General features: G+C 28.3%; 2 protein-coding genes across 4 annotated transcripts in view; both read right to left on the minus strand.

Annotated features, from left to right (window-relative positions):
* LOC136983516 (uncharacterized) overlaps positions 1–15,578 on the minus strand; it is a 345,314-nt gene that overhangs the window by 317,339 nt on the left and 12,397 nt on the right. The gene's annotated exons all lie outside the window — the stretch shown is intronic.
* The window catches only part of LOC136983509 (small G protein signaling modulator 1-like), an 82,341-nt gene continuing 66,949 nt past the window's right edge, over positions 187–15,578 (minus strand). For all 3 annotated transcript variants that reach the window (XM_067280266.1, XM_067280265.1, XM_067280264.1), the window contains 8 exons: positions 14,083–14,152; positions 12,815–13,029; positions 8,540–8,664; positions 8,367–8,449; positions 8,173–8,282; positions 5,673–5,769; positions 2,527–2,694; positions 187–1,995 (listed from right to left, as the gene is read on the minus strand). In XM_067280266.1, coding sequence (XP_067136367.1) covers positions 1,901–1,995; positions 2,527–2,694; positions 5,673–5,769; positions 8,173–8,282; positions 8,367–8,449; positions 8,540–8,664; positions 12,815–13,029; positions 14,083–14,152 — 963 coding nt within the window. In that variant the 3' untranslated portion in view covers positions 187–1,900. The remainder of the gene's footprint in view (positions 1,996–2,526; positions 2,695–5,672; positions 5,770–8,172; positions 8,283–8,366; positions 8,450–8,539; positions 8,665–12,814; positions 13,030–14,082; positions 14,153–15,578) is intronic.

Below are 15,578 nucleotides of genomic sequence, written 5' to 3' on the forward strand. Positions count from 1 at the left end.
CAGATGACCGAAAAATCACTTAACTCAATGTAGTCAGACCCAGTTAATTGCAGCAACCCAATATTTTCACCTATAAAGAGATTTAAACCAAAATATAGAATAATTACACTTTTAAATGAGAAAAGATGAGATTTTTAATAAGGAAATAAATATTTTAATGAAAATTAATAATAATTATTACAGAAATTTGTTTAAAAAGCAATTTATTCTGTTAAAAGTTGCAACCCACTATAACATCACTTAAAACACAATATTCTCATTATACAACAGGTAAGGCAACATAAAACAATATTGCAGAAAAATATTCATTATATATATATATATATATTTATGTTTTTTTATATATCTTTCTTTACACTTAAAAATAGACTCTGATTCCTTGGCAACATAAATAATTTAACTAGGAATTGTTTAGATTTCTTATCTCAGTATTTACATCAATTATCTTGTTTGATTTCTATGCATCTATTTAACATAAATACTTTTAAAAATTAATATAAAATAAAACAAATACACGTAAATATAATGTATAAAATAAATGCAAAACAAAATAAAAATGATTTTTCTACGGGTAGATAAAAATATTTTGAAATTAAAAGGTTCTTCTATCGATAAATGGCACTTTTGTGACCAGTACAAGAAATAATGAGAACCATAAACGACGACGGTTATGCGAATAGATAACATAGATAAACATTGGATAATATATATATATTATATTTCTTATAGCATTTAAGCATAACTTGCATACTTCACAAATTTGTGTGTGAATATAAATCAGACATTTATTTTTGATTTAGAACACTTCATATGGGTTTAATAAGAGGATTACTTAGGACTAGGATCTATCATTTATTTGTGATACCAACCGACACACATTTAAATATTTATTCATTTGAATATTTAATTATATGTATTTAAATATTTGAGATAATTCTGAACCCGCAATGCGGGAGTTTCTCCGTGACTAGATTCCAAAAACAAATGCTTCCGAAGCTGGTAATTAATAAAAATCAAAACAATCTTTCCTTTTCTGTAATGTTCTATTTATAAATCTGAATTTGATTATAAAAGAGGAATTTTTGGTATATTTCTTATGCATTTCTCTCGTTTACATTTCTTGAATTGTCATATTGAAAGTACATATAAGAAACAGATTAAAAATATTGGCTATAAAAACAAAACAAGTTATTATTGATTAGATAATAGACTTCTCTCTTTTTTAAATGAATAAAAAAGAGAAATAGTACTTTAAATCAAAGTATTAAAATTATAACTTGTATGGTTATGTAAAAGTTTTATCAGCAATATTCTTTACATTGTGATTGTTGCTGTTGTATTAATGGATTCCAAACTACATTCCAATCCTTGTTTATAATTGTGGCACTCTCAGAAACTAAGTGGAATGTTTTTAGAAATCTATACAGATGGAAAAATTTTAACATTATTAAACAATGTTTAATAAATTTAATAAATATATTCTTATATTTATTTAGTAATGTTTAATAACATTTTCAAAGAAAATTACCACAAATTTCAAAATTTCTTTAAAAATAATGATCGGCGCTTTATAATTGATTTAAATATGTACTAATTTAATAATAAAAAAGAAACAATATATAAATTCTAAAAGTTTTAGTACTTATTCTAAAATTCAGTGCAATTTGAAGTTCCCAGTAATTTCTTGCAAAGCAAATTAAACCCTCTACAATAAATTATAATTTGCTTTTGTTATCAGAATAAAGTTATAAATAAAATTAGCCTGTTCTGTTTTAAATATTAATAAATTAATAGTAATAAAACATTTTCTTAATGATACTTCCGATCAAAACGTGGTGTCAAATGTAATTTTACATTCCCGTGTAACAAACTAGCAGAGTATAGTTGTCAACTAAAACAATCAGTCGTCATTTGTTATGATGAGGGTTTGAATCTGATGCACAAGATCCCTGGAGATTTTTAGGACAGCTTTGGCATCGTGTCTCTCTGCCATTTCTAAAAAATAATTACACACAAAATTAAATCACAGCATTTTTAAAGTAACAAAACATTCAAAAACTAAAATACAGTGTAATTGTGATATGCACTGAGGATTGTCATCCTGGAGGATACCTACAGAATTGCAAAAATTATCTCATAGCAAATTAAAATTCTGAGAGAAGCATTCTGGGCTAGTTGCAATTTTCCACTCATTTTTTAATTCAGATGAAAATCTCTCTTAATTTTAATTTATGTTTAAATATTAAAAACAAAGTTAAAATGAAATCTCTATACTATTAGGGAAAACACAAGTAACCCATAACTATCACTCAGTGTATTCATTTCATTTCTTTAGTTAGTAATTAATTTTATATAAGTAATTTTTAAATCTGAACATATTATAAGCATTATACCTGAATTAACATGATGCAAGATTTATCTATTATTATTTGTGTATTATAGGCAAAATAACTTTGCATAAATCACAACCACACTGCTACATTCTTAAATAGTATTTTTAGTATTTTACATAAGATTGAAACAAACCATTGAAAAACTTAATAATATCTGTAAAATCCATATTATTCTCCAGAATGATATCTCTGTAGTATTCAACCATTGCTAATGCAATGAAGAGTACAAAATGATTAGAAGCTATATGTTTGGCAGCCCAAATTGTTTCCCATATACTGAATACATCATCATAGACAAGTTCTGTAAAAAAAAATTAAAATTTTTATAAAATCATAATAATTATGGAAATTAAGATTATTTTAAAGTAAATAAGCTTAGTTAATTAATAAAATTATGAGGTTAAAAATGTAGTTACTGTAGATTAGAAATCAAGTATAAATTTTAAAGATTAAAATTTGAAATACCAGATATAATCAGTAATATGTGTAAGTCAATGGTTCTCAACTTTTAGTGAGCTATTGTTGTATCAATGGTGCTCTCTTTTATGTATAAACTAGCTGACCCGGCCACGCGTTGTTGTGGCTCAAAATGTATCTATTATAAATGTGTAACACTTCCCCCGTGGAAGGAATTTCAAAAAATCCCTTTTTAGTTATATTCTGTTGACGTCACCTATTAAAACGCAATTAAAAACGCAAAAAACCACATGTAAAATAGTATAAATAGAAGCCGAGTTCTTCACAGTAAGCCTTAATCCTGTCCCTTTCCCCGCTGGAGAATATCGAAAAATCCCTTTTTAGTGTATATTCTGTTGACGTCACCTATTAAAACGCAATTAAAAACGCAATAAACCGCATGTAAAATAGTATAAATAGAAGCCGAGTTCTTCATGGTAAGTCTTAATCCCGTCCATCCCCCCCCGTAGGGAGAATTTCGACATGTATATTATATAAAAACACGTGCATATTCGAATGCAACGTTGTGTCAAAATTTCAAAGGAATCGGTAAGAACAAACAAACGTTGTATTTTATTTATATAGATAGGTAGAAAATGATCTGCTTAGGTCCATTCTCACAGAAAAGCGTAATGCCTCCCAGAAAAGCAAACTTAGGTCGTCTGAAGTTAGCGCCATCTGTTGGACATAAAAGCCTTAATCCATATATAAATATATTTTTGAAAGGGGGGAAATGGTGGTCTTCACATATGCCACAAACCTTCGCGGAATGTATTAAACAACTTCCCAAAGTTTCATGGCAATCGGATAAATGGTGTGGTAATGCATGAAGGGCAAACACACACACACACACACACACACACACACACACACACACACACACACACACAGACAGACATACATTCGTTTTTATATATATAGACAAGTTGTGACATTGAAGATCTGCAGTTGATGTATTACAACACTAAACATAATTATTATTAAAATGTAGACAAAACTAAGGATATTTAAAATAATTTTTGAAATTTTGTCACACTCTTATAAGAAGTTAATTGTTTACTGGTTTAAGTAATTATTATTAGTTAAAAAAATTTAGTATTCAGATGGTGTAAGTGTTTAATTTAAAATAACTTTTAAGAATTGCAATCTGATTCTATCAATAGATTTTTTAGATTAGATCAAAATCCAAATATTTCAATTTATTTATTTGACAAATTACTTGAAAAATAATTCAAACTAAGTTTGATCATTTTTATTCAGAATACAATTGATATTTATTTTTAACATGATACATATTAAAATTTAAATAAATGTAATATATTTGTGTGGACAGAATAAATGACAACCCTCTTAAAAACACAAAACATATTTATTAATCGAGAAAAGTGATTAAACTAGTTAATTGATTGACACTAAAAATAATGAACACAACACTGGACAATAAGAAAAAAAACAAAGAAAATGTTCTTGAAAAGTTCTGGAATAAAACAATCCTAGAAGCACAAACTGCTTTCATTTTAATAGTTTCAAAAGAATTGGCATGACCCTTTCCCATCAGACAAAGGTCTAGCCAACAAGAATCCACTCAAATAGCAATATTTTAAACAATAGACATATTTTTTTTTATTTGTGGTTTTAGGCTTTTACTGCTCAGAGAGCACAAAAAGGCCAAAACAATAAACATATTGAAGTTAATCACACAAACAGTTTTGCTATAATCTTTCACACATTTGAAAACAGAACAAAAACGTTATTAAAGGCTTCACAATCTCAAATATTAAAAAATGAAAGTCTCCAGATGAATAGATTACTTGAAACCATTGAAAAACATAATATATATAAAATCCATATTATTCTCCAGAAATAATCCAGATGGATAGAAAATTGTTTTTAGGAAACAAATTTCAAAAACATAATTATAATAGGTGAAAAACATTTAAAGATTATCACCCAATTTTTCCCCTGTATATCAACAAAATTTACACTTTAGACAACATCTTGTTCAATATAAAGTGATGAATAACATTATAATAAAGATGCACAATGACTTAATATTTATGATGTAGTAAAACTTAATTACTTCTTGATCACTTTATAATATATTAACGTTTTGAAATTTTCTCTAACAAAAAAACCTCTAATAAATCTGTGTTAAGACAAAACATGTAGATGAAAATTGGTTTAAAATTTAACAATGAAAGAAAGCTTCAATGTTAAACCTGTTTACTTAAAATAGTGCAAGAGTTTGTTTATTTATTTCAGAATTATATTAAAAATCACAATGAACAGTCCGCTGAAAAGAGATGGAAAAAGAAAAATTGGAGGACAAATAAAATTGTGATATGTTTATGTAATTAACCCATAACACATTGTCACTTATCAATAAATATGATGCAATCTAAGAAATGGTACCTAAGTCAGAAAAGTAAATTTTGTTACAGAGCAAAGAAATGCTGTCAAAATAATCAATTTTTTTATTACAATGCCAAATACTTCCAGTAACATTCAGCAACATTTTAAGTTATAAATACCATCTTATATACCCCATTTAACCCATAGAATAAGATGCACTCAAAAAATGAAAACTGTTTATTCCAACTTAAGGTACTTTTTTATAGATTGCATCACAAATAATTTAAAATTCAGTCAATATTTTCTGTCATCTTGAACTATCCTGTTCAAAAATAATCCATTAATATCAATTACACATTCTTTATAATTTATAAAATGCATGAATTTTATGTTGAAAAATTTAATAAGAAATAAACCTAATGAGAAATTCTATAATGCTCTAAAATAATTTACTGTAGAATTTAAATTTACCTCTTTTGAAATCTAAGAGAAACCATCTGTAACAGAAATAGAAGTGCGTGTAGTCACCATTTTGATGCATTAATTCAAACATTTCAGCATCAAGAATCTAAAAGATAAAGATAATAAATGTTCCAATTAAAGAATTAAATTTCTTTAGACATAGATTAATTTAATAACCAAACAATAAATTAATAAGGAATTATTGTATATAAAACAATACTGCTGGATTTTGTTTATAATATAGCTAATTAATTATAAAGACAGTACATAGTTTGGACTAAAAGTAGGTGGTCAAATGCTATTTTTTATTAAATTTACTAATTAAATATTCTGCATGACAAGATTATTCCAGAGTGGTACTAAAACTGCATAATTATTAATACATAATTATCTCTAAGTGCTTTTAAAACACAAAGTTCAAGATATACACAGTTAATTCATTTCAAAGATTTCACAAATTTGTAAGTTGAAAAATTATAAGTCGAATTAAATAACTTATACAAGTTCCCCTTTTTACTGTAACAAATAAAGGTAATTTCAATTGAAATTTTTCTGAAATAATTCTTTTTTCATATTCCATAAATATAACTTAAGATGAAAATATGTAATTTATGTTAATTATAAAAATTGCACTTAATTTTTTATCTACATAAAAGAAGATAAAATTAACTGTGTTCGTATAAAACAGTGATTCCCAAACTTTTTCGATCCACCGCCCTTTTGTTCCATAAAGTTATATGCAACGCCCCCTAACTCATTTTCTCTCGTGTAAGAAAGGATTGGAAATATTCTTAGGAAAACTTTTCTATGAATCTCACACTTTGTTCTCTTACTGCACATTGTTCTCAACATCTGGAAACCATTAAATGCAATGTTTCCTCTTATCAATTTAACAGAGGAAAGGGAACGGCTGTCAGTGACCCCAACGGTGACCAAAGGCTTTTGCCTTTGGCAAAAGCCTTTGTCAGTACCCTGGATTCAGGGTTCAGTACCCTGAATCCAGTGCCTCTCTAGATTTACTCACCACCCACAAGGGGGCGTTATCGCCCACTTCGAGAAACGCTGATATAAAACAACTCCCTAAAATTTGTCTCTCTTTGTGAAATAACTGCTCTTAATTTGCATAAATCTTTGTCTAAAAGCACACTTCAGAAATGCAATCTGCACAAAGTATAACTGCTCTGTATTTCCATTTTATAACTGTGAAGTGAAATCTAACACAAATCTCAAATAAAATGTATTGACAGAAAATATAAAAAGTGTAACTTCCAATTATTTGTCTATTAATTTAAGGTTGTCTAATGATTCCATTATTACATCATCATGAATAGTTATAATATGAAGATTATACTGGATGATCACACAAAAGTTTACTTGTGAGGTATAATGTTTCAGATCCAATTTAAAAGTTAAGGTTTGCATCATATGACTGAACATACTCCATAACATCATAGATGTTTGTGAAAAACAATGAATTTATGAAGTGCTGAAAAGTTTACAACTTTATCTAAATACAAGAGAGCAAAAGCCATGCCACTGAGGGATATAGGGAGAGGAGATGTTGGCAACTATAGAATGAGGAATACTTTCCCCTCAATGGTAGAGGGATAAGGTAGCATATTTCTGAACTACTCATTTCAAATTAACAAATGAGCCATGTTCTGGACAGCCTGTTTCAGCAGTGACAGATGAGAATGCAGATAAAATTCAGGATCTCATCCTTAAAAACCTCCTTCTCCATTTTCTATCAACAATATTGCAAACATTGCAATTTTTCAGGAAAGATTTCTTTTTTCTTTCTATAAGATCATGTACTACCCACTAAACAACACAAAAACAATTAATAATTTAGAGTTTAAACCATTGGACTACCTGGCATCTTTATTGAACTTTGCTCCCTTGGATTATCCCTTCCCAACATTGAAGAAACATTTGAAAGATACAAAATTTGCTTCTGATCAGAAAGGCCATTGATGCCACAGAAGTTGGTTTATGAACCAATGTACAGAGATTTTGCAGAGGTTGCAAAAATTGGAGGAACATTTTAACAAGTATATAGAGTTGAGGGATGGCTATGATGAATAGGATTGATTCAATTTATCAAATTTGCCTTTTCTTAGGAAAAATTGTGAACTTTTCAGTTTTCTCTTGTATGTGAGTATCAGAGGGAGCAAATGAGGCATTCATCCCCTGGAATTGCATAAAATTTCCACAAATTATAATCATAGAAGTGATTGTGATACATAACCTTACATCCTTCATCGTGGGATACTTTGTCTTTACACTAACGCAATACTGTATTCTATATAGAATCTACTTGTGAAGAAAACCTCAAAAAATTAAATACAAATTTATTGATGAAATTTTTTGTCTCCAAGCTTTTCCTCCTGGAAAATTTTGTGCAGATGCCCATACCTTTGTATATTATTTTTTGTCATTAAAATTTCCCATGTATTCATTATCCAAATATCTGTATAACATGATATAATTACTATATTTTTTACTTTACCTGAATAAGTGATCTCATATTTGCAAAATGAGCATCCATTGCACCACCATGAGGAAAATTAGCAGCCATTCGTTTCATTAATTCACAAAAACAACTATATGTTAATACCTCTGTAATGTATACACACAACATTTCAATTTATTAAATTTTAAATTTAAACATATTCTAAATATATATCAAAATAACTTGTGTACCATCATCAAATATCACTAATAAAGGAGCAACAAGATCACACATTCCTTGCATGTACCCAACATCCAAATGTTGCCAGACGTAACTAAAAGAAAAAAAACCAAAAGACAAAGTTAATAAAATCTACTTTGATTAAATTCAAGTTAAAACTTATCAAACAAATTATAAAACGTACGTGCACATGACATTTCTTAATTTTTCAAGATTTTCCGTTGTGAAGTACCAGTAATTTCTATCGCACCTTTGAACGTCTTTATCGATACGGTGAAGGTTTAAAGAAAATAAATCCAATAGTTCCATCTAGATTTTCAAATAATAAAAATAATTAGATTGAGAAATAAAAATAAAAGTAATATATAATAAGTCAAAAGTCTGTTATCTATGATATAAGAATGGTTAAAAATGCATATTATTTGTGAGTCAGTCATTTTATTGGAAGCAATTAAATCTTGAATAATAATATGCAACTGCTCCAAGCTGGTTTTAAACATTTTTACAATACAGGCAGTCCTCTACTTTCGTGCTTTTGATTTTTATCGATATGACAAAACATGAATACTTTCATGTAATGATTCTCCCCTTCTCATTAACTTGTTCATGTGTAAAGGTAAGAGAAGACTGTCATTAGACTTAGTCTATGATAGAGAGGAAAGAGGAGGGAAGACAGGAGGAGAGAGGTAGGATTAGGAGGGGTAGAGCTGAAAGGAGGAGGTGGGATAAAAGAAGTTGTGATAGAAGGAAAGTTGTAAGGATAGTTCAGATAGGAAGAGTGAGGGTTCTCCTGGAAGCCCTGCACTGCATATATTTAACTAGTCCCATTTTGAAAATACAGTGTTTATATGGAGTAATACAGATGCCATTCTGGCTTATGCTGAAGCTCCTGAGTGTTGGTGGTTCCGATTTTCTCCTTCGTTATTGTTGTGTTGTCATCTTCACTTCGTGTGTTTCCCTGTTGTTGTCATGTTGGCCTTCTCATTAACTATTAGTTACTAGTCCCTCCCCACCTTTCTGACATTAATCAAGTCGATTCTCAGCATTGCAGGTTCAGTCTTGAGCAGGGACATCTGGAGTTAGCCTTCATGCATCTTGACAAATTTTTGACCATCATGGAAAAAATGTGATCCCAATGGAAAGCATAGATCTAATGTACGAAGAGCAAAAGAAAAAACATGTTACAGAACTCTTTATCAAGAAAAGAAAAAGAAGAGTACAATTCAATATCTCTTGACAAATTCATAAAGAAAACAACAGATACTAATCAATACAAAATAAATATTTTGAAAACCCATTTTGATGTTTTTTTTACATTGCCCTACTTTCATACACATTTCAGGTACCAATTAGGTACAAAAGTAGAGGATCACCTGTATCAGGATCCCAGACGTCCCATAATGTTTGGGACTATCCTGCACAAGAGTGATTTGTTGATTTGTCCCACAGGTAAAAAAATTAACAGATTTTGACTGTAAAATAATAAAATAATGTCATAAAAAGTGACAGATGCTGTCATGAAATGTATTTCTTTCCTAATATGTATGAATTTTAAACATTGGCGAGTGAGTTGCATGCTAATGGTCATGGGATGCATTAGATGTCAGAGAATCCCCAAGTCACTTGGGGATTTTTAGATGATTGCCTTATTTATGTAGACGCTTACAACAATGTCAGTGCTGTCTGGTGTGATTTTTAGTCAAATGACAAGTGTGTGACATAAAGATAGAAATAGGTTGATTCTAAAAATTTGGGAGCCGAGCTAAAACAGAATTTTGGAATAAATTGTTCGGAATTCCAAATCTTTAAAAATCAAGGTTTAGCATTCTTAATGAAGTGAAATCAAGTGATAAATATTAAATAATTTTTAGGATAAATAGTATAAATAAAAATGTAATTCAATTATTTTTATTGTTTTTTTTATTAGATACATTTCTAAATGGCCAAAATGTAGTTTAGAAATTAAAAATAATATGTCAAAATCATTAATTGTGAAAAAATTTTCTTGAGAAAAATTGTCACAATTTTTTTTCATTTTTGTTCAGGAGACCTAATTTGAAATCTGGCAACTCTGGCCTGTATACACTATCTTGATTAACTGACTTTTGGACTATCCTGTAAATGTTGCACAAATATATATCAGAAAATATAATTATTTGTATTTTCTGATTCATTAACATAACTATTTTGCAATTTTGAATAGTTTAAATAATTCACTTCTGAAAATATAGTAAATAAACTACAAAAATGATAAATATAGTTTAATTCTAATTTAAAAATATAAAAATTGGTTAACATTTTACTAAACAATTATATCAAAATACAATCATATATCCTAAAACATTTTGTTACCTTAACTACTTGTATAATAAAATGATACAATTGCCTCCCTTTAGGCCAAATTCAGGTAATTAATTAATTAAATTTGTTTTAAAAATAATTCATCAGTTAAAATTATATTAACATTAAGGTTTATCTTTATATTTTTTAAATAATTTACCAATCTTCCAAAAATTAACTGTTAATTGTTAATTATGTAAGCTGTAAGAATCTCACTCATAATTCCAGAATTTTTACTAATGAATAAAAGCAATTCAAAGCAATTAATACTGAAATGAGAAAAACTCTTTGTCATAAGAATCACTGCATATTGGTAAAGTTGTAGTGAAGTAATAATAATTGATAATCTTACAGCAATAGAGATTACTAAAGACATTGTGCACAGACATATATTGATATATTTCATTATAAAAGCAATGTAACTGACTTATGTTAGAAGTATTCTTACATAAAATATGAGGGATGATTGATAAATAAGATCTCATATCACAGCATTCTGCAAAGTGAAGAAATAGAAACCACTACCATTTAGTAGCAAGGTGTAAAGTGACCAGACATCCAAATTAAGTGGGACAATCCAGCTTTTTGATATGTTGTCATGATTTTTAAACTGTTTGAAATGTCCTGATTTGTTTCATAAATGCAGAGTACAGTAGAGCATCAATTATCCCAATATTGATCAATGGAAACATTGCTTAACCGAAAGTGTTCCAGTTGACAAATTTAAAATTCCACTAGTGCTGTGGCATGGCAATATTTGGCTGTGTCTTGGGCTACTACAATATTATTTTTGTTGGCATGAGTGTCTTAGCTGGCTGCACTGGTGCGACCATGAGAGGGTACTTAAGGGCACGCCAGGATTTGAACGACTTTCAACCTGGGATAGGTTAATATATTTTTTCATACAATCATTTATCCGAACAACCCCAGTCCCGAATTGTTTCGGATAACCGATGCTCTGTTGTATATTTAAAAATAAATAATATTTATTGCAAGAATATTGTCAGTCAAAGATAAATAGTGTAGTAGAGAAGTTATAGCATAAAAATTTTAATGTTGAATTTATAGAAACAGTAGCACAATTGGCAATTTATTGCTCAGTCTCTTACTGCATTCTGGTGGAGAACAGTCAATGTATACCATTTGCAGCTATGCAAATCAATTATAAAAATAAGTTGATTTTTACTAATTATCCAAGTTAAAAAAAGATAAATTTCTAATTATTTTACTATTATAAGAATAACAAAATTTTGTGATAATTTGTTGATTGCTGTTGATTCTGTATTAGTACTTAATAACTGCCTAGACCAACAAAATTGTTTGCATTGACCAGTTGGGTCAATGCAAACAATTTTGGTCCTACGAACTGAAGGCTGCCACAGCCCTCCTTATGAGATATAGGATCCTAAACTTTTGGTAGTGGTTGCTGCCTGTGATGCATAAATATTAATGCAATACAGAAATACATGACATTATTGTTAAACATTTGTTAAAGCTATGTATGGAATGCTGTTAATTCACTGTTCTAAACATAATTATGAAAACTTTCTCTATGTTAAATAATCTGCAGGGCTTGTAAGCCTTGTACAGTTTTATGGCAAAAGGAGTGTAGCAATTGTTCATATAGCACAGTCCAGACATTAACATATTTTGCCCAATTTTAATTGTTACACTTTTTAATTATTAATTGTACTTAAAATTTGACATGCAATTAACAGAGGATATCAATAAAAAAAAAATAAATAAATAACTAACAAACATTCTTTGTTGTAATTCCAGTTTTCACTTTTTTGAGATGCATCAGTTTACATTTTTAAAATTTCTACATCACAAAACAAGGCACATGACAATGATAGTAAGTTTTGCCATATGGCACCATGCCATGAAGAACAGTAAACATCTAGGGCATCAAAGAAATTTTAGGAGTCTATCTTATAAAGGAGTTGTGACAACCTCCAATTCATATAATCCCCTCTATCATCCATTTCATTTTGGTCTAATTTCTTAATATTATCTGTATGTATTATAAAGTTATCTTTTAATTGAGAACTTTAACTTATACAAAAATATCTTTTTATGTTATTTAAAGCTTATAAATATTAATAGTAATCAGACTCACTGAATAAACTCCTCCACTGGAAGATACTGGTGAAATACAACTGGAATGAGATTCTGCCGATAACTTGTTGTCATCACAAAGATCACCAACTGACAATTCATCCATTCCTGTTTCAACATTCAAATTGTCTATGTCCTCTTTCATGGATGTGTCGAGAACATTTTCATCAACATAATCCATGGGATCAATTAATACATTTTGATCTTCAATTATAACTATAAAATTTATATGTAAATTATTTTATGAAAATCTCATTATTTAATTAAATTCAATTATTAGATAGCATTATAGATTAAATACTTTAAAAATTAAAATTAACTAAATAAATAAAATTGAAAACCAGGCTTGGAACCAAAGCTAGTTAGAGCTTCTTTTTTTTTTATGGGAACCCAAAATCATATTTATTAAAAAGTTCTTGTCTCCAGCTCCAGACATGGTGATATTTTTTTTATTAAAGTGGCAATAGCAAATGATGATAAAACCCTAGTCTGCTTGTTTTGACATTCAACGTAAAATTAAATCACAAATCATACTTTGGGAAAAAAGCAGAAAGTCCAGCTCCCATGCACCAAACACCTAGAGATCTCTTACTTTCATCTATTATATTTTTTACTTCTATGAAAATCAATTTTAAAAGATTTCTGCTTTGAAACTCCAATGTACCAACCTTGTAACTGAAAAAAGAATAAATATTCGCCTGCATACATCCTTTCTTGCAATTTTTTGCACTCAAGTGTCTTGTCACTAATATTCAATATATTATGGCTAAAAATTGTTGGATGTTTCTTTAAAAGGTACAACAAAGTGATGATAAATCAACAATTGATGTTAAATTTATACTGTGAATACTGTGTATTTAACTCAAAAGTTAGACAAAATTCTGATAAACTATGTTATGTTACAGAGAGACCTGATGATTATTATTTTCTAAAGTAAACTAAAAATTATATTAATTTCATATCCCAAAGTGAAGGGAATGAAGAAAAATAACACAATTTTAAAATTAAACTGTCAAAAAAACATTTAGAATGTTAACATATTATTAATTATAAGACTAATACAAAATTTATTTTAGATTAGTTTAACTATACATTAAAAACTAAAAACAAGGAAATTTTAGTTATCTAGCTAATGTATATGTTAACTTATTGTTTTTGATAAAATATAATTACATTACTGTAAGTTTAAATATAGTGTAACTTATATTTTATATAGAAACATTTAAAAATGAGTAAAATTAAAAATTTAAGCTTTCACACTTTTCTTACTTTCATCAGATAAAGATTCAGATTCAGCTGGTAAGATAAGAGAAGAAATTTCAGTTTTCACTTCAATTTCCTATGTACAAAAACAAAACATAATTAAAAATAAATATATATATAATACAATGATTCTTAACCTTTGTAAGTTAGTGACACACCAATGAGCCAAAGTTGCATCAAAGATGCTCTTAACATATAAAGAAACAATGACATTGAAGATCTCCATTTTTAATATAAAAAATATATAAATAGTATTTTAAAAGCAGAAAAAAATTAGCACTTTTTAATAAATTTTTAAAATTTTATGGCACTTCTATGACATCAGTTTAGAAATACCAACAAAAAATAAAAAGATGACGATTTCTGTGCAATTAATTTGAAATTTCAAAGTTTTTCTGATAAATTTAAAGAATATATATATTTCTTCTATCAATCAAATTTTATTTATTGAAAACTCATGACAAAGTACAGAGAATACAAGATAAAATACTGCATAAGAATACAATGTAAATAAATGTATAATAATTTTCAATATTAAAAATATAGGAAATTGTAAAAAAAGATTATTTGCATAATACATTATAATAAGCAACTATTTATTGTGACATCACAATGATGGGTTGCAATTTTTAATTAGCTTTTAATTTTAAAAAAATTACACGATTTCAAGTCCAGACTGGAAGTTTGTATGATTAACCATAGTCTCTGATCCCTAAGTTTTTCATATCTAATCTGGACTTTAGTTACCTCTGTACATTGTACTTCTGATAACAATCAAGTCATGCCAGTCATTAACTTCATTCTTGAGAAAAATTCTGAATTAAAATCACGTAACTTCCAGTCTAGACCAGAAGTTCACGTATAGTTAATCAGTGCCTCTAGTTCGTACGCTTTCCATATATAGTCTCAATTTTCATCTATCTAACTCTATTCTCAAGATTAATGAAGGACAGACAGATGAATGATATTGGAAATGTATAGGTCTGCAATTTGAAAATTGCAGCTCAAATAGTTTACTAATCTTTATATTTCTAATTAAAATATATTAAAATTTAAATTAGCAAGGACAAATAAGAGAAATGTCATTCCAGATAATCTGGTACTGCTTAAATCCTGTAACCAATAAACAGAAAGGGTAAATTTTCAAAGAACATGAAGAAAATGCATATAACTACCTCACAGCTATTCAAAATAAACTAAACACTCCAGCAAAATATATTATTTCTCTTCCTTTTCTTCTGGCCAACAACCTGTAAAATAGATGAGTCACAGTGATTTGCAATAATTTAACAACTCAACCACAGACAATTTTGGCATGCTGGTTAATCTGCTTCCAGGTTGATGCAATCCTAGATAATCAAGAGTCTACTGTACATAAAATTGAGTTATAAATTTAAAAGATAAATAACTCACCAATTACCCAAATTTAAACTATAAAGTGTATATATTTAACTAGAATAACAAAACATGATTTTCATTTTGAGCAAATGAAACAAAGTTTT

This window comes from Centruroides vittatus, unplaced genomic scaffold (assembly GCF_030686945.1).
Source record: "Centruroides vittatus isolate TY-2023 unplaced genomic scaffold, ASM3068694v2 contig_882, whole genome shotgun sequence".
Classification (NCBI taxonomy): Eukaryota; Metazoa; Arthropoda; class Arachnida; order Scorpiones; family Buthidae; genus Centruroides; species Centruroides vittatus.